At 55.8% G+C, this 21,628-nt stretch overlaps 2 protein-coding genes across 4 annotated transcripts; one reads left to right on the top strand and one right to left on the bottom strand.

The window, feature by feature from the left end:
• The first annotated feature begins 367 nt into the window (after positions 1–367).
• Positions 368–13,714, top strand: B3GNT3 (UDP-GlcNAc:betaGal beta-1,3-N-acetylglucosaminyltransferase 3). 2 transcript variants are annotated; one of them, XM_045553408.1, is made up of 5 exons: positions 368–445; positions 9,071–9,128; positions 10,452–11,071; positions 11,595–11,654; positions 12,530–13,714. In XM_045553408.1, the coding sequence occupies exons 3-5, from the start codon at positions 10,502–10,504 to the stop codon at positions 13,079–13,081; spliced, it is 1,182 nt and encodes a 393-aa protein (XP_045409364.1). In that variant the 5' UTR covers positions 368–445; positions 9,071–9,128; positions 10,452–10,501; the 3' UTR covers positions 13,082–13,714. The 2 variants fall into 2 exon arrangements, with proteins under 2 accessions (XP_045409364.1, XP_045409373.1); XM_045553417.1 differs by lacking the exon at positions 11,595–11,654.
• Positions 13,715–16,744: 3,030 nt separating this feature from the next.
• INSL3 (insulin like 3) lies at positions 16,745–18,870 on the bottom strand. 2 transcript variants are annotated; one of them, XM_045553430.1, is made up of 3 exons: positions 18,681–18,870; positions 17,896–17,990; positions 16,762–16,950 (listed from the first exon to the last, which is right to left on the bottom strand). In XM_045553430.1, the coding sequence occupies exons 1-3, from the start codon at positions 18,868–18,870 to the stop codon at positions 16,762–16,764; spliced, it is 474 nt and encodes a 157-aa protein (XP_045409386.1). The 2 variants fall into 2 exon arrangements, with proteins under 2 accessions (XP_045409393.1, XP_045409386.1); XM_045553437.1 differs by lacking the exon at positions 17,896–17,990 and having other exon boundaries at positions 16,745–16,950.
• Positions 18,871–21,628: the final 2,758 nt, after the last annotated feature.

Below are 21,628 nucleotides of genomic sequence, written 5' to 3' on the forward strand. Positions count from 1 at the left end.
TGAGTGGCAACCTGCGGCTGGCTTGCGGGGGTAAAGGACAGGTGTCTCAGCAGCTCTGGAGTCTTCGAACCCCAGCAGAGACCTGGAAGGCCACTGGGTTCCCCCTGCGCCCTCATCCCATCATTTCTCCGTGGAACACACCTGGGCCAACCAGGCGCGCCAGGTGCTGCTCGCGCACCTCTGGCCGTGGGGCGCTCGGGCCCCAGCTGTGAGCGGGACCCAGGTGGGGGCCAGAAGAGGATGGCAGCGGCGGCAACTTGGCCGGGGCCGGGCCAGGCCGGGGAGGGGCCACCGGGAAACCTGCAAGAGGGGGCCTGGCGGGAAGCAGGCGGGCGCGGGCGGGCAGGAAGGAGCCGGCCGGGCGGGGCGGGGACTCCTGCTCCCGTGAAAACTCTTCCTTCTGCTCCGGAGCGCAGGGCAGCAGGAGCCTGGCCGTCGCCTGGGGGTGAGTCCCACTGGGGGCCCCTGAGGACCTGGCGGCCCCCCGTGGCGGGGGCTGGCGGGCGGGTGGGTTTGGGTTCTAGAGAAGCCCTCCCCCGTCGTAACAGTCGCCTTCCTTTCCAAGGCCAGCTGCGACCTTGGTCCGGAGGAAGCCTCCCCTACACCCGGTGGCGACGCCTGGCGACAGGGACGCCCGGCCTCCTGCCGAGATCGGGCGGTCAGACCAAGGCCCTGTGGCGCTCGGTAGCGTTGGCCGTTACTATTACTGACGCCGTGATTTTTGAGCTTGTTAGGGTGCTGACTGGGCAGGTCCCCCGACTGAGTTTCCTATTGTTTCCTGAGGGGACTGCAGCTGACACCCAGCCTCTCCCCAATGCTCCCGGCCTTGCCAGGTACTGGGTCGCATCCCAGGGCTCCGGAGTCCAGCCCTGGCCTCCCCTGGCTGCGTGGCACAGATTGTTCCTGGGCTCTGAAGGTGCCTCAGTTTCCCCTGAGTGAGGTGAGGGGATGACACAGCTGTGATGAGGATGCCTGAAGCATCCAGCCGAAAAAACTTTATTATGCGCACTTCTGGTCACTGGTGTCCTTGGGCGAGTGGCTTTAGGTCTCTGAGCCTCAGTTTCCCTACGTGTCAAGTGAGGCTCATGGCACAGGATTGCGGTGAAGAGGAACTGAGTCGAAAACAGCTGTGCCCATTCATTGAGTGCCCAGAGACAGTCAGCCGTCACCATCATTATATTAATAATAATTATGTCTTTACCCACCACTCTGATCCCTTTTCCAAGTTCCTGACCAACTTTCCCCCTGGGTAAGATTTTTTTTTTTTGGCTACTTTTCAGATGTGGAAACTGAGGCTCTCCCAACCCGGACCAGGGCCTCCTATACTCCAGATCTGGGGTTTAGGGTCCGGGGGAACTGGTCTAGGGACAGCCCTGGGGGCCACCGCTTTCTCCCACTGTCCCGTCGGTCTGCAAGGTGGCCACCACCCCAGGCAGGGCAAATATCCCTAGAGGCAGGAGAAAGAGGTGTAGCCCCCGAGTCAGACAGCTGGGCCCCCACCTGGACTGAGTGAGCAGCGAGGTGTTTGCCCAGCCCAGACACCTCCCTGTGCCTCTCCCTTCAGCCCAGGGTGTGGCAGTTCCTGCCAGGTGCTCGGGGTCAGGGGAGCCAAGAGGGGGCCTTGGAGCTTCTCTGCTCCACGTGGAATACAAACAAGCCAGCTCAGCCCACCCCCGCCAGGCAGGGCTTGGTCAGCCCGGGCAGAGCAAGTAAGGTCGCATTAGGTGACTTCCCCTCCTGCCACCAGCCTCTGAGGCCCAGAGCAGCACAGGAACTTGCCCAGACGCCCCCATGAGCCAGGGAGCATGCCCATTGTGGTCCCGCTCCCTGGAGGGATTCTGGCTTGGCTTGATTGTCCCCCAGGACGGGGAACTAAATACCAACATAGCAAACTAAAGGAAGTCCCATCAGGTGGAAATTAAAGGCAGGAACTGGGCTTCCACCCAGCCTCCCTTAGGTGAATTCCTTGACCTTCATGTGCCTCAGTTTCCCTATCCATAACAATGGGGCCAACACAGCCCTACCTCCCAGGACAGGTGTGGCGTTCAGATGAGCAGACGGTGGCAGGGCTTCCCACAGGACCTGGCAAATTAACGCTGATCCTGATCATGCAGCTCACTGTGTTCTCATCTGTAACATTTATCTTTGCATGACAGAAATAATAATGTGAATATCGCAGAGCCCAGAGGAGGGCCCTTACCGACCTGAGGGTGTGGGGGGCCAGGAAGTCCCCAGAGGAGGGGCCCACAAGACTTCAGTTCTCCCATCAGCCCAAGATCGTGCGAAGGGTCTGAGGTTGAACTGGGATGCACAGCCTGCCTCCCCCAGCCTGTTTCCCCACCTGGGAAATGAGCCCAGAGATGCTGTTGGAGGCTCCACTGGGCCAAGGTCACAATGTGTTCAGGGGCCCGTGTGCAGCCGCAGATCCCTTCCTGGACCCACCCCAGGTGCCCCAGGCAGTGCCTGCAATGCGGGAAGTCCACCTCGGCCAATAAGTCATCTGTGACAGAGCCTCTGGACCTGGAAACCCGGACGTTAAGGCCTCAAGTGCATGTCTCAGCCTGCCCCGGCGCCACCCCTGTCCCCACACCCAGGTATTCGGCGCAAGCACTGGCATATGTTGACCTGAGACCCGCTGCACGCCTGGTTTTACTAGAGTAGGTCTGGCCGTATGTTCCTTTCTAAGGAAGGATTTTACTGGGCTTTTTCTTCTGTTTACAAGAGCAACTTCTGCTCTTTGTGAAAGGGGACCAACCCAGCATTACTGGGAGACCAAACTGGTATGAACTGAAGAGGAATCACCCTCAAGGTCAGGCAGGTCAGGGTTCAAACCCCACCAACCCTTCCCAGCCTCAGTCAGCTGTGACCTTGGGCAGGCGGGCACCCTCTCTTGCCCAGATCGTCCACCTGCAAACTAGGCTTCCTCTCGGCGAGGCTCAGAGTCACGAGGGCTCCTTCCCTGGCAGGAGGTTCATGCTCTCTCCTATAAGTGCCCCCGACTCCTACCCTTGCTCTTCTCCAGAAAATTCTCTCGTTTGCTGCCTCTCTGTCCCCTGTTAGCGCATCAGCTCCTCGAGCACAGGGGTTTCTGTCCATCATCTTGGCTGTGTCCCCAGCACTGAGACCCAGGCATGTCACACACTAGGTGCTCAGCACTTGCTCAGAGCAGTCGTGCTACTATTAATATCTCATTGTCCACACTTCATAAATGTGTCGCCTGGAGAAAAGGCCACTGCTTGGAGCTGTCACTTGATTCTCCAACCTTTCCCAGGACTCAAGCCCTCACGCACACAAACGGGCTTTTCAGATGCTTCTGTCACCCCTCGCCCCTCCGAAGTTTCCACGCCTCCATCCAAATCCCAGTTTAGGGTTGGTGCAGCTGCAGGGATGACGGCCACAGCAATGCGGAGTCAGTTGACAGCTGCCACCATCGCAGCTTCGCAGATGAGGATGTTGAAGCTGGGGGTTCCAGCCACCTGCCCCAGGTCCCATGGATGGCCAGTAGTCGGATCAGAACATCCTCAGTGGCCGCCGGCGTCCCCGCAGCTGCCTTAAGGCCGTCAGCTCACAGGCCAGCGCTCACAGCTGCCGGGCGAGGCAGAGACAAGCCTTGCTTTCCTGGTGGAGAGAGGGCCAGTGACCGGCAGGTCAGGGCCACGCAGCCTGCAGTCCCTGGAGCTGGGGGTCCAGGGCAGGAAGTGTCTGACAGGCCAGGACAGGGATCCAGAAATAGCCCTATTGGAACCTCAGTTTTCTCATCTAGAAAAAGGGGGCGTCACGTGAATTACCCTGACGCTATGGAGACCCCAAGTCAGTAGCAGGCAGGCCCCTCATGGGCTCAGAATAGGCCAGGGACAGAGTGGGCCGCAGGGGGCCTTGCTGACATGCACATACCCCTGCTATCTCTCAGCCCGGGGCCTCCGGGGAAACAGCGATAAGAACTGGGTTAGAGGAGACAAGGTTCCTGGAGCCACATGCTCCTGGGGCAAAGGCCTGGCCTTGGCCTTGGCCTGGCAGTGATGGCAGAGCACATGGGGCTGGAGCACTGCCAGCGAGGCACTGTGCTGAGTCAGCAGCTGCTTCTATAGCTCTAGCAGCTCATTAATAGCCAATGAGTTATTCATATTTAGCAGTGTGTGCAGGCAATGAGTCATGAATATTTCGTGACCATGAATGTTTGGTGCCTTGGAACTATGCAGTGGCTTGTTAATATTCACCATGATGCTATTAATATTTATTAATGCATCATGAATACAAATTGCAGCTTTTCTTTTCTTCCTTTTTTTGTCTTTTTTTTGAGACAGAGTCTACAGTGGCATCATCATAGCTCACTGCAGCCTCAAACTCCCCGGCTCAAGCGATCCTCCTGCCTCAGCCTCCCGAGTAGCTGGGACTACAGGCACGTGCCACCATGCCCGACTGATTTTTCTAGTTTTAATAGAGACGGGGTCTCACTCTTGCTCAGGCTGGTCTCGAACTCTTGAGCTCAAGCGACCCTTCCGCCTGGGCTTTCTGGAGGCTGGGATGACGGACGTGAGCCACCGCGCCCGGCCTGGCCTGGCTCTTGCTGACTTGTCCACTGAATCACGTGCATTCTCCGTGGCCTGCTGGGTCTCACAAGTTATAAATCTGTCCGTTTTCTGAGGCAGAACACATGTGGTCGAGGACAGTGGCTGTTGCCACTTGCGGTGGGGGCAAGACTGAAACCAGGCAGCATGCAGGTCACTGTTAGTATTTTGTGGCAGACAGGAGAGGAGGGAGCGTATTCCCAGTGGTCCGGTGGTGACTAGGGTGGGAGGCTGAGGCCTCTCTAGGGCTGGGCTTGGAGGAGTCCAGACGCCGGGACAGTCGGGCAGTGGGAAGGAAGTGTCCCTACAGAGGCAGCAGCAGGTGAAAAGACTCTGAGGCAGGGCCGAGGCCGGCAAGCCAGTGCAGGGGCTGTGGGGAAGACATAGCTGAGAGGACCCACATCCTGCAGCTGCACCCCAGGGGGGCTCCTAGGTCTTGGCAAAGGAAAACAAGTGGCTTTCCTGTGTGCACTCGAGGAAGGGGGTTCTGGGGGATGGCGAAATCGCCAGACAGCCCCGGGCAGGACTGACAGGTCTGGCAGTGGAGTGCCAGGCAAGGATCCCAGAGAGTGTCGCTCTGGGACCCTGTGCACTGGTAGCTTCATGTCCCACTTGGGGTAAACGTCCCCCACCCAAGCCCTACCGTGTGCCAGCAATATATGGATGTGCTCCCCTTCCTGTTGGCACCAGGTGTGCCTGTGTCCAGGCTACCAAACTTTCCACCTGGACACTGCCCTGGCCTCTTCCCCTATCCCGATTGTCCCTACCCCCTTGGCAGTCATGAAGGACTTCTTTAATGCATAAATCGATCTGGTTCTCCCCCTGCTCAAACACCCTCCGTGGCTCCCCATTGCTCCTTACATGTAACATAGAGGTTTGTCATAGTCTGCCCCATTCTACTTTCCCACCCCAACATGCTCCAGTAACCCACCATTCCAACCCTCCTCTCCCCCGTTCCAACAAAACCAACCTCCTCACTCTGCCACCAACACTCTAAACTTGTGCCTACCCCAGGACCTTTGCATGTGCTGTGCCCACTTCCTGGAATTCAGGAAAGGAATCTCCCCATCATCCTTAGGGATCTTCCTGATCTCCAGGTTGGTCATGTCCCCCTGTGGACTCCTCCTTCCTCAGCAACATTTATCACGGCACTGCCACCAGTTGTTAACATCATTAACATATTCATATAGTGAGGGCAAAGCTAGCGTGGTCACTGTCCCCACACCTCTATAGCTCCCCATGACCCCCAAGAAACAGCCCTACTTCTCATCCTGGCATTCTAGGTCCTTACAGGGTCCAGTCCCTACTCCCCAGCCTCAGAAATCACCTCTTCCCCAAATTCGGCTTTTCAACAAAATAAACTACATATGGTTCTTTGAATAGGACTCATTTTCTTTTCCCTCCACACTTTGGCATTTGCTCTTTCCTCCACTTAAACTCCCCTTGGTGAACTCCTACACATCCTTCAAAGCCTCAGCCTCAGTATCCCAGTCTCTTCTTCTAGCCCAGCCCTGACTCCACAGGTGTCTGGCTCAGATCCCACAAACTTCAGAGCAAGAAGCTGTTTGGGTTTCAACACGTCCAATCATCCCATTTTACAATGTGACCTGGAGAGGGTGGGCAGCGGCATCTTGAATTGGGGATGGGGCAGTCAGAGATTTGACCCAAGGCCTGGGAAGGGCTTCCCATCAACTCCCCAGCCTCACCTAGCAAAGGTGCCAGAATAGCTTGGAGGAGGCACTACCAAGATGCGCATCCTCCTTGTCAAAGCCATCTTTGGCCCTGGGCTGGCTTCCCAAGCGCCAGCTCTCCCATTCTGCAGGTGTAGGGTCACATCCCCTCTACCAGGACAATCCCTGAGGACAGGTGGATCACTGCCTGGAGCATAGCCCGAAGAGGCGCCCAGTAAGACTTATTGGTCAAAGCAATCAGTCCTCAGCAAACTCAGCTTTGCTGAAACGGAGACCCGGAGGTTCTCTCTTGTTTATCACGGCAATGTCATGGCCGTGTGGCCGACTTTAAGGGTAACAGCATTTCCTGCTTCCGGTTTTAAGGGACTGTTGGTTCAGTGGAGTCTTTGGTGCATGGAAAAGACAAGAGGATTGAATCGCATTAATGAAGATCTAGCAAACAGGGAGGGCAGCAAGCCTCTCACCCCCCGCCCTCCCTTGAGCTGCTCAGACCCTATCAAGAACCTGAGGGAGTGAAGAAGTGAGGACCCCTCCATTTAGAGAAACCACTGGGCCAGGCGCCGTGGCTCACGCCTGTGATCCCAGCACACTGGGAGGCCGAGGCGAGAGGTCGCTTGAGCTCAGGAGTTCGAGACCAGCCTGAGCAAGAGTGAGACACCGTCTTTAAAAAAAAATAGAAAAATTAGCTGGGTGTGGTGACGGGCCTGTAGTCCCAGCTACTCGGGAGGCTGAGGCAGGAGGATCGCCTGAGCCCAGGAGTTTGAGGCTGCAATGAGCTACGATGATGCCAGGGCAGTCCAGCCTGGGCAACAGAGCAAGACTCTGTCTCAATAAATAAATAAAGCGAATAACATATAAACAATCTGATAAACACCACATGGGCTGAATTTGTAGAAACCTATGTGTAGCAAGATTCTTCACTCACAGCCTGGTTTCCCTCCTCTAAGTGACCCTCACTTTGAACTTCCTGTCCGGCTTCTGGGTTAGGTTAGGGCAGGTTTTTTTCAACCTTGACGATGTTGACATTTGGGGGAAGATATGGCAGTGAGGATCGCAGGATGTCAGGTAACATTCCTGGCCTCCGTCCACTAATGCCATTCGCAGTCCCACACCCCACCCAAGTCATGACAACCAAAAATGTCCCTAGACACATGTCCCCTGGGGAAAAAGGTCACTGGTTTGTGAACCACTGGTTTGCATTGTAAACTGCAGATGAATCACCCTCTAAATTTTCCCAAGTCATTAATGTTCTTGTATGTTTCTACGTGTTTAAGCCCAAAAGTCAGCTTCCCGGGCGCACCGTCGTGTCCCGGCATCTGTGGATCTCTGGTCCCCAGCGTGGCCCAGGGGAACACTTGAGGCTTCTCTCATTTGATTTTCTTTTTGGTGACTCGGTCTTTCTGCTGGAGCCTGTGAGGTTTTTTCTGTCTTATTTGGGGTCTCCCAGACCTGCCCGGCAGAAGCCGACCCCCTAGGGCTATTAGCCACTTCCAGGGGGGGATTCGGCAGCCACAAGACAGGCTCTGAGCCACCCCCACGCAGGGTCCCTCAGCCACTCATTCCTGCCTCAGGGCCCTTGCACCCACTGCCTCCTCCCTGACACCTTTCTGCAGACCTCAGCCACCTGGCTTCTCCTTGCCATTCACGCCTTTGCCCAAATGTCACCCAGACCTCAAATTTGAAACCAGCCACCAGACTCTGTCTCCTCCACTGGCTTGTGTTCCCTCGTAGCCTTCCCTGAGTCACTCACTTAGTCACTCACTTAGCGTCTGCTCCCTCCTGAGCGTGTGGCTCTGCCATGTGTCCAGCACCTGCTTCCGACTGTCCCTCGACTCCCAGGGGACGCAGGGTGTGCGGGAGCCCCGCCAGCATAAGCTTGAATGAACGAGTGTGTAAATTCATTCCAAGAGTCAGTGTTTTTGTCAGGTGCCATGGCAGCCCAGCGTTCGTTCATTTATTCAGTACACATTTGCTGAGCACCTACTAGGCACCATCCACACGGCCAGGAATAGGGAGATGCACAAGAAACAATACATTTTTAAGTTTTACTACATATTTTAGGCAGTGAGAAGTGCTATGGAAAAAGAAAAAAAGTGGCCGGGCACAGTGGCTCACAGCTATAATCCCAGCACTTTGGGAGGCTGAGGCAGGAGGATCGCTCGAGCCCAGGAGTTGGAGGATACAGTGAGCTGTGATCGCGCCACTGCACTCCAGCCTGGACGACAGAGCAAGACCCTGTCTCAGAAAAACGAAAAAGTAGAATAGAGTGGGGGATCGGGAGTGCAAGGGATGGCATGTCCTGCAGAGACCTCCGTACAAAGGGTGTGTTTGAGCAGAGGTGGGCAGGAAATGGAGGGGCGTGTGCGGAGGCCTAGGGAGAGGATTGCAGGCAGAGCAAACAGCCTGTGCCAAGGTCCTGGGGCAGGGCCACGTCCAGAGTGTTGGAGGATAAAGTCGCCACAGCAACACTTTTACACAGGGTTGATTCTTCCTATTTTACATTGATATTCAGAGAGGTCAAGCTCCCTTCTTAAGCTCACACAGCAGAACCTTTGGGGCAGGATCTGAGCTGTGGTTTGAGGCTGCACATACATATCTGGCCCAAAAGGCATCGGCTAGGCAGTACATGGAGAGAGGGACGTGCAAGTCAGAGATCAGGAAGTGAGGCCCTGTCCCCAGCTCCACCCCAATTTGCGGCTCCAGATGAGAACAAGAAGCTGCCTTCTGCCTCGCTCTGAGGTGGGAGCTGGGTGAGGCTGCTCAGGGCTGAAGGAGCCCAAAGGACCTACCGACTGCCACATATTGTTCCAGGTGCTGCTGCGGAGACAGAGGAGACCCCAGGGAACACGAACACTCCAAGGCAGCCTGGGTAAGTGCTGAGGTTTACGTATTCATTCAACAAACGCTCATTGGGTGCCTACTAGGTGCCGGGTGCTAGGAGCTCTTCATGTCCACACAACCCTGTGGGCTGGGGACTGCTTAGATGCCCCTTACGGCTGGGAAACCAGGCAAAGTGCACAGCCAGGATGTGGCGGATTAGGGTTTGAATGCAGCAGTTGGACTCATGAGTGTGCTGTTGGGTACAGAAGTGTTCTGTACCTCTCTGGGTACTGTGGGTGCCAATAAGTCTTTGCTGAATAGGTAAGTCCTGCCTTGAGTCTAATCTAGCAATTTTGTGCTTCACTGGAATGTAGCTCCCCATTCAGGGCTGAAGAACACAGATACCACCTTTCCAGAGAAAAAGGCATTGAGCGAGTTCAGGGAGGGGACCTGGAAGGGAGGCCGAAGGCTCTGTCTGGCTTTGGGGAGGGAAAGTTTCCAGGAGGAGCAGTCATTAGAGCTGGGGTTTTGAAGGATGTGTAAGAGTTTGCCAGAGAGAAACTGAATGAATTCACTGTTATTCATAAATTCATCATACACTCCCTGCCTCCCCCATGTGTCTGCCTGATGCTGGGTGGCACCAGAACCCCCAAGTCCCCCCCCCATCAGGGGAGGACAAAGGCAGACACAGATGTCACCATGGGATCAGGCCTGGGCCAGAGGGGAGAAAGGGACTCCAGGAGCCACACAGGAAGCCAAGCCTTGTCCTGAGGGTTCCTAGAGAATGAATCATTTGAGATGGAATTTAAGGGAGGAACAGGAGCTGGCCGAGGAAAACAGCTTCACTGGAGACGTGCTGGGCCTCGGGGCTCTGTGAAGCCCGAGGGCCCGTGCTCGGGTGCGAGGACCACTAAAAACACGAAGGATGGGGAGTGGCTGTGCCCGAAGCCCAGAAGCTCAGTGGCAGGGAAAGAGGAAGGACCCCAGCAGCTCCCATGTGATGAAAGAAGGGTTCTCCCGCTCCCTAAGGGAGGCTCTGGGGCCATCTCTGAGGCAGGAACATGATGAGGTGGATCAGATTGGGTGGGGCTTCTGGGCATGCTGAGCCCAAGGGTGCCCACCTTGGCATAGCTGCTCCTCGGTTTTCCCTGTAAAATGAGGTGATGGTAAAAGTATTTAATCTGCAGTGGGGTCAGAGCCAATATGGGTAGGGGTGCTGAAGGGAGTCTTGCAAGGGGTGGAAGGAATAAGTGCGGGGTGAATTTCAGAATTTTTGACAACCTGCGCAACCGTACGGGTGCAACCAGGTGTTGGTAGTTCTAGGAAAGCCTCTGCCCATTGGGAGCATTCGGTGAGCACTGTTCTCCCACAGGAGCTGCCGAGGGGGCTCCTCAGACGGACCCCGGACCTGGGCTGGCCAGGATGAAGTGTCCCCGGCAACTGCGGCCTCATGTGGGCCTTGTTTTGGCTGTGGGCGCCTTCACTTCCCTCTTCCTGTTCAGTCTGCGCGAGTGGCCATCCGCCTGTGTGGTCCCTGAGAAGCCACCAGCTACCCCCAAGACTCTGGCCTGGCCCACGCCACCTGCCCGCCCACGCCCTGCCAGGTGCCAGGCCAACGCCTCTGTGGCCACCCACCCGGACTTCGCGGGGCAGCCACTGCAGGTCCGCAATTTCCTGCTGCACAGACACTGCCGCGAGTTCCCCCTGCTGCAGGACGCGCCCCTGGGTAAGTGCTCGGGGCCGGTCTTCCTGCTGTTGGTGATCAAGTCCTCGCCCAGCAACTACGAGCGCCGGGAGCTGGTGCGGCGCACGTGGGGCCGCGAGCGCCGGGTGCGGGGCCTGCAGCTGCGCCGCCTGTTCCTGGTGGGCACGGCCCCCGACCCCCACCAGGCCCGCAAGGTCAACCGGCTGCTGAAGATGGAGGCGCGGATGCACGGTGACATCCTGCAGTGGGACTTCCACGACTCCTTCTTCAACCTCACGCTCAAGCAGGTGGGCTGGACGAGGGGCAGCTGTTCGGGGCCGCCTGTCCTTCCTGCCCAAATTGCCACCACTTCCTCTGAGGGACCTAGGGCACCAGACACCCCTATTGGCCCCATCCTGCCTCTCCACTGGCCTCATGGTGACCTGAAGCCCTCTTCCTCCAGGGCTGGTGTGGGGGGGGAAAGGGCACAGGGCCCTCAGGGCACCAGCACAGACCTCAGCCTGATGACACGGGTTTGAATCCAGGCTCCACCTCTTTCTTGCTGTTTGACCTTGGAGAAGTCCATTCCCCTCTCTGTGCCTCAGTTCCCGCACCTGAGACATGGGATGGGAATTAGAGCCACCCACCCACGAGGGCTGCAGTGAGGATTACACGAGATGGCATTTATAAGGCTCTGGACCAGCGCCCAGTGCTCGGCTAACCTTGGCCATGATGCGGGTACATCTCATTTATTGGTGCTGGTCTGGCTGTCTGTGAGGGTGGCGTCCGTATCTGTTCCTCTTACTTCTGCATCCCTCATGCCTAGAATAGATCCTAGCACACAGTAGGTGCTCCATGAAGACCTTTTTGATGGACAAGAACCCACAAGAGGTGAGAAAATCCTGCCCATCTGCAGATGAGGAGCTGGGGGGTCCGGGGACCCACCCTAGGTCCTCAGGTGGGGCAAACTGAGCAGAGATAGGTCGGGGGCAGCAGTGCAGGTTCCCGCTTGGGGTGTGTACAAACAGGCAGGGCGGAGGCCTCTCATGCTGCTTCTCTGTGTGTGACTTTGCTCAGTGCACTTTCCTCCATTCTCTTATCTGTAAATAAGGGCCACACCTGCCTCCTAAGGCGGCATCCGCTGTGAAGGTAAGGCGAGGGCCGTGCGGCATCCGGCATGGAGCAGATTTCCAGTCCACGTAGGTTATTGTGGGGGAAGCTGAGGCCAAGGCGAGTAGAGGGCCAGGATCTATCAACACGCCGGGCTGTTAAAACACAGAAGTGTGTGATAAAGATCAACTTGACAAGTAGGAACCCAGCACCTATGAGGCACCGTCCCCACACTGGGTGCTGGTGAGATGCATGAGTAGGAGAAACGTAGTCCCAGATCTAGTGGGGGAGGTGGATCTTAAATAGCAAGCACATGTGTCATTATTTAACAACAGGGCTTGCCCAGGCAGAGTTGGGAAATATCACAATAAATGTAAATGTGACAATTTTCAAGCATTTCTTGGTGCTTTACAGAGCACTGTCTCCATGGATCCCCAACACTCCTGGAGGCAGGTTCTATGACGAGGCCTGTTTGGAAAGTTGGAAACTGAGGCACAGAGAGGGCTTCCCAGGTCACCCCACAGGGCAGGGCCTCAACCACAGGCCTGACTGGGGACACGTCCTTTACTGGGTTCACTGGGCTGGGGTGGCCAACAGGGGCCCAAGGCCAATTTCTCCAGCCCTCAAGCCAGCGTGCCTCACTCGCCCACCCACAGGTGCTGTTCCTGCAGTGGCAGGAGACCAGGTGCACCAACGCCAGCTTCATGCTCAACGGGGATGACGATGTCTTTGCACACACGGACAACATGGTCTCTTACCTGCAGGGCCATGACCCAGGTCACCACCTCTTTGTCGGCCATCTGATCCAAAACGTGGGCCCCATCCGGGCTCAGTGGAGCAAGTACTATGTGCCACAGGTGGTGACTCAGGAGGAGCAATACCCACCCTACTGCGGGGGTGGTGGCTTCCTATTGTCCCGCTTCACGGCTGCCGCCCTACGCAGGGCTATCCGTGTCTTGGACCTCTTCCCCATTGACGATGTCTTCCTGGGTATGTGCCTAAAGCGCGAGGGACTGAAGCCCACCTCACACAGCGGCATCCGCACAGCCGGCGTGCCAGCCCCCTCTCAACACCTGTCTTCCTTCGACCCCTGCTTCTACCGGGAGCTGCTGCTGGTGCACCGCTTCCTGCCATATGAGATGCTGCTCATGTGGGATGCGCTGAACCAGCCGGACCTCGCCTGTGGCAAACAGACACAGGTCTACTGAGGCAGTCTCACGGTCTCCAGCCTCTGGGCTTCTGTCTCCACCCCCATAGGGAGGGGCAGCTCCTTCCTCCCAGGAAGCTGAGATGTTTGCCCTCCTAAGTGAGCCTGGCATAGGGGAGTGCCAGGGAAGGTTTGATGAGTGAATATTCTGGCTGGTGAACTCCTACACATCCTTCAAAACCCACCTGGTGCTGCTGTAGCATCTGCTCTGGATGGACAGAGGAACCCTGAAAATGTCATTTTAAGGCTGAGGGCGGGCACCCCTCCCTTCCCTAATGAAAAAAAGAAGAAGCCCTGAGACCTGCCGAAAACAATAACTGCTAGGTCTGGCTAAGTTAAGGAATGACCACACCTGGATGGTCACCTTGATAAGAGATTCGGTTCCTGGAGTCCACACACACCACCAGCCCCTCCTATTCCTCAATAGGTATTGCCCTAAAACTGCAACAAAGAAATTCGTCACTCTTCACGCCAAAACTCTTCTCGCCAAAGAAACCCCCATCCGCCAACCCTAAAAACATATGTAAGCCTACTCAAAACTCCTGGGCAGCGCGACTTCTCTGGCCCCACTCTTGGGACCCGTGAACCTCTCCCAAGAGTGCTCCAATAAAGCCTTGTTGCTTAGCCCTTTCAACCTAGCTTGTCTTTCTTTCTCTGGCGCCGGCCAATCCAGAAAACCTTCCAGTCATCTTCTTTCCACGGCGGCTAATGGCAGAGCACCTCTGCTAGGGTTCCAGCTGTGGATGCATCCATCCTATTTAGGGCAGGGTCCCACCTCCCAGCCCTGACCTCAATCACAGACTGGACCCTAAGCGGTGGCCAGCTTCTGTTGGTAGTGAGCCCATCGTGGTTTCATGGTGGCTGAGTTCTGGCCACTCATCAAGGCCAACCAGAAACTCCTGTGCCCATGTACGGCTGAAATGAGAAATATTTTTCAGCCCAAAAAAGAGGGTCCTAATCCCAATCCCTTAATGAGTCTTGGACCCATCAGATGGCAGGAGGGGACAGAGAGGCCATAGAATAAGACCACGCCCTCATTGCTTGTGGTATCAAGAGCTTAGATGGCCGAAGTGTTGGGCAGAGGAGGGAGGCCACTGGCCGTTTGAGGTGTGGGAGCTCAGAGTTTCCGGAGTCCCCAGCAGGAATCAGCCCCATGTCTGCGCTACCCAAGAACCCCAGGGACAGCGCTGGGCTCAGAGGGGTCTCCAGTGGGCCCAAGGCCAGTTTGCACACAGCCCGCCACCCAGAGAAGAGGGAGATTCGGGTCCTCAGGTGCCCCCCCGCAGTGCATTTCACAGATTGGAGAGGTCCAAGTGAGCTGGGGACCCCCTGCGTTCCCCCGCCGCTGCATCTGGGACTCAGGCTTCACAGGCATGGCAGTTGAGAGTAGGGTGTCTAGGGAGTGGGTCCTCAGGGAATAAAATGTTTTCTGAAGACCTGGAGATTTTTTTTTAAAGCAATTTACAAGTTTTAACAGAGACTAGTCTACATTCGTTCTTAAAAGGCTTATTTCCATAGAAAATATCTACAAGTCAAAACAGGGCGTGGAGGAGGCAGAGGTTGCAGGGGTTTCCATCAGGCAGATCTGACCTCACCCCATCCGTGCTCACACACCCTCCGTGGCTCCCTGCTGCCCTCATCTCATACCCTCCAAGATGGGTTCTTGCTGCCGGCTTGTTGGCAGGCTCAGGAGCGAGAGGCACAGGGTGGGACACCCAGCCTTCCAGCAGGGTCCCTTCCGAATCCCATCCCGGCCACCACCCAGCCTCACTAGGCTTGCCATCTCCTGCTGGGACTACGGCTCTGCCACTCTCTGTCCCTCGTCCTTTCTTTCTTTCCACAAGTATTTGTTATGCACCTGCTATGTGCAACGTACCTTGCCCTGTACTTCCCCTCCTTCCCAGGTGAAGAGTCAGCAACACTGACCCACGTTACAGAGAGGAGATGAACCTGTAGATAATCAAATAGGAAATAAGAACTTTGAAGAGAATTAAAATAAAGTGACAGAGACATGGTGCTGGGGACAAGCATCAGCTGGGAGCTCAGGGAGCCAGAACTATGGAGGTGATGTTTGAGCTGAGGCAGGAAGGAGGAGGAGGTGAACTTGGGGAGAACTGAGAGAGAGGCAGTCCAGGCGGAGGGCACTGCACGCGCAAAGGCCCTGAGGTAGGATGAGAAGGGAGTCTTGGAGGCACGGCGGGAGTGACATAAGGAAAAGATGGAAGAAAGCAGGACAGGGGGGTCACACAGGCCTGGCCAAGCAGGGCCTTATGGGCTGGGCGAGGAGAGGAGGTTATTTTGAGGGTCATGGCACCTTGCGAGCAAGGAGATGACATGATTGATTTTTAAGTTTTAAGAAGCTGAAAAATGGCTGCTGTGGGGATGGGCCAAGTGGGGAGGCTGAGGCAGCATCCAGGCAAGAGAATCAGGCCTGATGAGGTGGGGCCTGCAGGGGTTTCTAACAGGCGCATCCGATCTCAGCCTGCCCTGCTCACACACCTTCTGTGGCTCCCTATCACCCTCAGGGGACAGTCCCAGCTCCCCTGCTGCCCTGGATTGAGCAGTGCCCCACAGGAACTCATGTCCACCTGGACATGAATTAGAAATAGTGTCTTTACAGATGAGGTTAAGGTAAAGATGGAGGTACGGTTATCCTGGATTAGGATGAGACCTAAATCCAATGATCGCTGTCCCTATAAGAGACAGAGAAGGAGACACGAACACAGAAAAGGCCACATGACACCAGAGGCAGAGATTGGAGTGATGCAACCACAAGCCAAGGGTGGCCAGGAGCCACCAGAAGCCAGGAGAGAAGCCTGGGACAGATCCTCCCTCCAACCTTGCTGACACCTTGGTTTGGGACTTCTGGCCTCCAGAACTGTGACAGAATAAACTCCTGTTGTTTTAAGTCACCCAGTCTTTGGTCACTTGTGACAGCAGCCCTAGAAACTAAGTGAATGGGTCACATAGCCAAATGCTTGATTAGTCTTACAAGGGGGGTCATATCATACAATCCCCATCTCCAGGTGAAGGGAGGATGCAGTGAGGAACAGCTGGGGTTGGATCAATAAATGTCTGCTGTGATTGTTGTTCAGATATTTGTATGTTGTGTCCATCGTTCTAGGGCCTTGGTAGAGACCCAGGTTCAAGTCCTGCAATTAGCCATTCCCTCTCCCTGGGCCTCAGTTTCCCCACTTTGTACTATATTGTTAGCAAGCTCCTAGAAGTGTTGGCATGTTCGTGGCTGCTGGGGACAAGCTCACACAAGGGATGACCAAGGCTTGTCCCTTTTTCTAGAAAAAATGCAAAAGCTGCTTTGGATTATTTATTTCCTACTGGGGAGACAGCGAGAAGGGCGTTACACATGCAGGGAGGACAGCGTCTGGAGCTCCTCTGGGGTGAGGACATTTTTTCCCTCCGTGTCTGGCAGCTCTGTAAAAGTGGGAGGCCTCCAAGCCATGGTTTGGGTGTGTTTTATTCCCCAGTTGACTCCACAGAGGGCTGGTGGCACTGGCCGGGGGTAGGTGGTAAGCACCCCGCCCCACGAGCTAATTAACAATATCTCCCCAGATGTGGGAGTTTATGGTGCTGTGTGGCCTCGGGAGCTCACCAGACCAGACCCCTCTGCGCTTTGGGCTCCCCTGAGACTGCATCAAGGAGGGGGTCAGTGGGGACAGAGAGTCAGCAGGTCTCGTCGGCTGCAGCCACTGAGGCAGCAGCGGCGAGCAGGGTTGGTGGTAGCTGCCCGGTGGTGGCGATGACGGTGAGAGGCCTGGGACACGGGTTGCAGGCCAGGTACCAGTGCAGGGTCACTGTTGGCCGCCATCCCGTGGAGCAGATGTCGTCTCTCCAGCCACTGTAGCAGTTCACCTGGGAACAGAGCAGAACTCAGTGGGAACGGGGACCCCAGAGGACACCCCTGTGCCATGTGTGTGCACATCTGCACACTCACGTCCCACTGAGTGACCCACCAAATGTTTGTCATGGGTGCAAATAGAAAGCAGTGTGCACTTAATAAGCTCCGACTGTATGCCAGGCACCTATTTAATGCCCTCGTGTATTCTCAGTTGATGTCCACACTCGTATCCCCAGCACACGCCACCTCCATGCCCTGCCCAGGGAGTGTCAGGGTTCCTGAAGCTTCAGATGGTGTCAGATCCCAAGCTGGTCCAAGGGCCAGTGAGGGCCGGCGCGGTGGCTCATGCCTGTAATCCTAGCACTCTGGGAGGCCGAGGTGGGAGGATCGCTCAAGGTCAGGAGTTCGAGACCAGCCTGAGCGAGACCCCGTCTCTACTAAAAAAAAAAATAGAAAGAAATGATCTGTCCAACTAAAAAATATATAGAGAAAAAATTAGCCGGGCATGGTGGCGCATGCCTGTAGTCCCAGCTACTCGGGAGGCTGAGGCAGAAGGATCGCTTGAGCCCAGGAGTTGGAGGTTGCTGTGAGCTAGGCTGACGCCACAGCAACTAGTCTGGGCAACAGAGTGAGACTCTGTCTCAAAAAAAAAAAAAAAAGGGCCAGTGAGGCACCTACACCCAGTCACAGAGGGACCCACAGACTCCTCACAGTGCAGAGGTGGCAGGTGACACATACATATGTGTGTGTGCAGGAAGGAGATACACATAGGGACACACCCTCTGCAGTCCCGTCCCCTGGAGCCCTCACCCCATTAGTGGAGTGTCACATAGAGGCATGAAGACACCCATGTGTGTGACACATACACTCACAAACTTGTCTCATACACTCTGCACCATGGCCAGGACTAGGATAAGACACCAAAACAATGCAGCAGTCGGATGGGCGCGGTGGCTCACACCTGTAATCCCAGCACTACGGAAGGCCAAGGTGGGAGGATCTGTTGAGGCCAGGAGTTTGAGACTAGTCTGGGCAACATAGCGAGACCCCATCTCTACTGAAAATTTTTTTTAATTAGCTGGGTGTGGTGTTGCACACCTGTAGTCCCAGCTACTCAGGAGGCTGAGGCAGGAGGATCCCTTCAGCCCAGGAATTCAAGGCTGCACTGAGGTATGATGGGGCCACTGCACTCCAGCCTGGGTGGCACAGCCAGTTCTCATCTCAAAAACCCACAGCAATCAAGATATGTATTTTAATGCAATACTTTTAAAACTCAAAATTAAGACAAAAATTCTTGAAGATAAAAATATTGACTTTTTTTTTTTTTTTTTTTTTTTTTTTGAGACAAGGTATTGCTCTGTCACCCTGGCTAGGGTGCAGTGTCATCATCATAGCTCACTGTAGCCTCAAACTCCTGGGCTCAAAGGATCCTCCTACCTCAGCCTCCCACAGTGCTGTGGTTACAGGCACTCATCACCCTGCCCAGCCAAAATATTGACATTTTAAATAATGACAGCATCCCACCGTTCACTTACAAGGCTCTGCCTCGCTTGCCTTGCCCTGTTTCTGGAGGAACAAGGGACGAGTCCTCCGAGGACTTTCACGCATGCGAGTGCGGCCCCGTGCTGTGCCTACAAGTGAGCCCACCTGCCCGGGATGCCCACCTACACGAGTGCGCGTGCGCCCGCGTGCACCTGCCCCACCTAGGCTCCCCAGAGCGCAGTCCTCGCCTGCCCCCACTCACGGTCACCGCCAGCCACCGGCCTCCCGGCCTCGGGGGACCAGCGCGGGCCCCCGCACAGGCGCACCAGCACGCGCACGAAGTGGTGGCCGCACAACTTCTCGGGCGTCTCCAGGGAAGGCGTGGGGCCCAGCGCGAAAACCAGGGCAGGACCCAGCAGCACCAGCACCCAGAGGGACAGACGGCGGTCCATGGCGGCGGGAAGTGCCTGGCCAGGGCGGGACCCCCCCCCCCCCCCCCCCCCCCCGTCCTTATAGGCGCCTGGTCCGCCCCAGCTGGAGACCTTGGAATGGGGACAGAGCATTCCGCTGGACTGCCCAGGGGGAGGGTCAAGGGTGGGGTCAGTGCTAGGGCTCCTCTCCCAGGGCCTTGGACTTACCTCCCCCAAGAGGAGCACTGGGAGAGGAATCTGTATTTATTTGTTTTTGTTTATTTATTTTTAACTGTTTTAAAGAGGTGAAATAGGCCTGAAGCACTGCTCGCGCTTGTAATCCCAGCCCTTTGAGAGGCCAAGGTGGGAGGATCGTTTGAGCCCAGGAGTTTGAGATCAGCCTGGGCAACATAGCCAGACCCCATCTCTAAAAAATAAAAAATATGAAAAATTAGTGGGGCGTGGTGGTGCACATCTGTAGTCCCAGCTACTCGGGAGGCTGAGGCAGGATGATTGCCTGAGCCCAGGAGTTTGAGCCTTCAGTCAACTATGATCATGCCACTTGCACTGGGCAACAAAGAGAAACCGTGTCAGAAAGAAAAGAGAAAGAAAAGAAAAGAAAAGAAGAAATAAAGAAAGAAAAAGAAAGAAAGAGAAAGAAAGGGGGGAAGGAAGGAAGAAGGGAGAGAAAGAAAAAGAAAAGAAAGGAGGTGCAATAGGTAAACTGAAAAAATAATAACCCCACATCTCATGGGGGGTGGGAGTGGCCATCTTCAGAGACCAGCAACATTCAGAACCTTGCTGTCCCTGTCACTGCACAAATAAGGGAACAGGTGCAGCGAGGGGCCCAGAGGCCGAGGCCACAGGGAGCTGAGCAGAGCCTAGGGCTGGCGAAGGCCAGGTAGAGGCAGCGGCCCCAGGCAGAGCAGGGTTTGTTCGCTGACCACCTGCCGGGCGACAGCTCGGTTGTCTAGCGGGGACTTATGGCTCTGTTTTACCAAAGAGAGAAACTGAGGCTGAGACAGGGGAGGATACTTGACCCAAGTATCTTCCCAGGGAAGAACCTGGGACGGACCCCAGAGCAGCCCCTTCCAGCTTTCCACCAAATCAGGGGCCTTTCTGGGGCTCAAAGAACAGGGACAGAGATCTCTGTCTCTCTCTGTCTCTGAGTTTCTCTCCTCCTTCATTTCTCTCTGCTTCCTTCTGTCTCTGTCTGTCTGTCTGTCTGTCTGGGCTCTCTCTCCATATCTTTCCAGCAGTCCTGAGGCCCACGCTGGGGTGGGGCGGGGGCTGGCCTGGCCCCGGTGATGTTGGTCCCCTCCCCCAGCCTGGCCTTGCCCTCTGATCCCCCAGAAGAGCCTGTTCCTTCCACCCACCAAGAGCCCGTAATCGGCACCCTCAGGCTGGAGCCAAGGCCAGCAGCTGGGGCTGGGGGGGGAGACGGTCTGTCCTCAGGGGCCCCAGTCAAGGCTCCACCCAGCTGTCCTTCATCCCCCAGCCTGTCCTGAGGCCCCCACGAGGACCCCCAAGAGGTCTCAGCCTGTAGCCCTAACCAATCCCACCTGGCTCACAGACCCCGTGACACTCCCCATTACCCCAAGTCCAACAACGAACCATCTTTTCCACTGAATTTCTTTATTCTGTCAACAAACGCTCCCAGAGCCCCATCTGTGTCCACCCTGTGCTAAGGCCTCAGCCCAGCCCCCAAAAAGCCCCCAAGTCAAGGAAGACAGAGCCGGACACAGACACTCCCCCAGCCCCAGGGTCAGAGTTGGGCTGGAGGAAAGGACAGGGCTGGGATAGTGGTGGGAAGGCTGCAAGGATGTGATAGCTGGGGTTTTGAGAGATGAATGAGTTTTCCAGGGAGGCAAAAGTGGCAGAAAAGCTTTGCAGGCAGGTGAGAAGGAGCAGTGGGAGCTTAGCCTCACAAGGTGCCTCACACCAGCCTCAGGAAGTTGACTCTGCATAGCCAAGGAGCACACTCTGCCCATTTTACCGGGGAGAGACCTGAGACCCCAGAGAGGGAAAGCAACATGCCCACCAGCACGAGTGCAAGTGGCAAAACCCTGGGCTCCAACATGTGGGCTGTCAACCTCCTTCCTCTGAGCCTCCTTGCCCTGGACATGCTATTCCCTCTGCGTGGAATGTCTGTCATTCCCTTGACTGTCCAGAAAGCTCTCACCAGGCTCTGTGCCATCCCTTTGTGACTCTTGGAGGGGCAGGACAAAAAGGGCCCCATTGCACAGGATCCCAAACAGACACATGGGCTCCCCCAAACAGCAAAGTCCCAACCCCCGCAACTGCTCTTGTCCTTGGCTTCCTCTGGGGAAAGAGAGAGAGAGAGCAGAAGTCTGATGTCGTATGCTTAAAGCTACATTAATGTCCCTAATGGAAATAAGACAGGAGACTCCAAGCCAGGTGCGGTGGCTCAGGCCTGTTGTCCCAGCTGTTTGGGAGGCTGAGGTGGGAGGATTGCCTGAGCCCAGGAGTTGGAGGCCAGACTGGGCAACATAGTGAGACCCTGTCTGTTTAAAAAAAAAAAAAAAGGAAAAGAAAAAAACTCAGGGGAATGGGACGATGGGAGGGGCTTGGCCAGGGCCTGGGAGGTCCCACTGGCCCATCCATCTTGAATCTTTACAAATTCCAAAGGCCACCAGGCTACTCCACAAGCCAGGGGAGCCCCCTAAATGCAATGTCATTTGCCACATGGGGGTGTCCGTCAAGCAGGGGACCCTCATGAGGCCTGAGGCCAGAGAGGGGCACTTCCTTGCCTACTAAGGTCACACACACAGCCAGTTAG

Source organism: Lemur catta, chromosome 1 (genome assembly GCF_020740605.2).
Source record: "Lemur catta isolate mLemCat1 chromosome 1, mLemCat1.pri, whole genome shotgun sequence".
In the NCBI taxonomy this organism is placed as follows: Eukaryota; Metazoa; Chordata; class Mammalia; order Primates; family Lemuridae; genus Lemur; species Lemur catta.

Coding starts and splice junctions, on each gene's coding strand:
- B3GNT3 (XM_045553408.1), top strand. CDS start 10,502: ATGAAGTGTCCCCGGCAACTGCGGCCTCATGTGGGCCTTGTTTTGGCT. Junction 11,072..11,594: donor TCAACCTCACGCTCAAGCAG/GTGGGCTGGACG, acceptor TGCCTAGAATAG/ATCCTAGCACACAGTAGGTG. Junction 11,655..12,529: donor TGGACAAGAACCCACAAGAG/GTGAGAAAATCC, acceptor GCCCACCCACAG/GTGCTGTTCCTGCAGTGGCA.
- INSL3 (XM_045553430.1), bottom strand. CDS start 18,870: ATGGACCGCCGTCTGTCCCTCTGGGTGCTGGTGCTGCTGGGTCCTGCC. Junction 17,991..18,680: donor GCCGGTGGCTGGCGGTGACC/GTGAGTGGGGGC, acceptor AATTTTCAGTAG/AGATGGGGTCTCGCTATGTT. Junction 16,951..17,895: donor GTAGTGCTGGGATTACAGGT/GTGAGCCACCGC, acceptor CTCTGTTCCCAG/GTGAACTGCTACAGTGGCTG.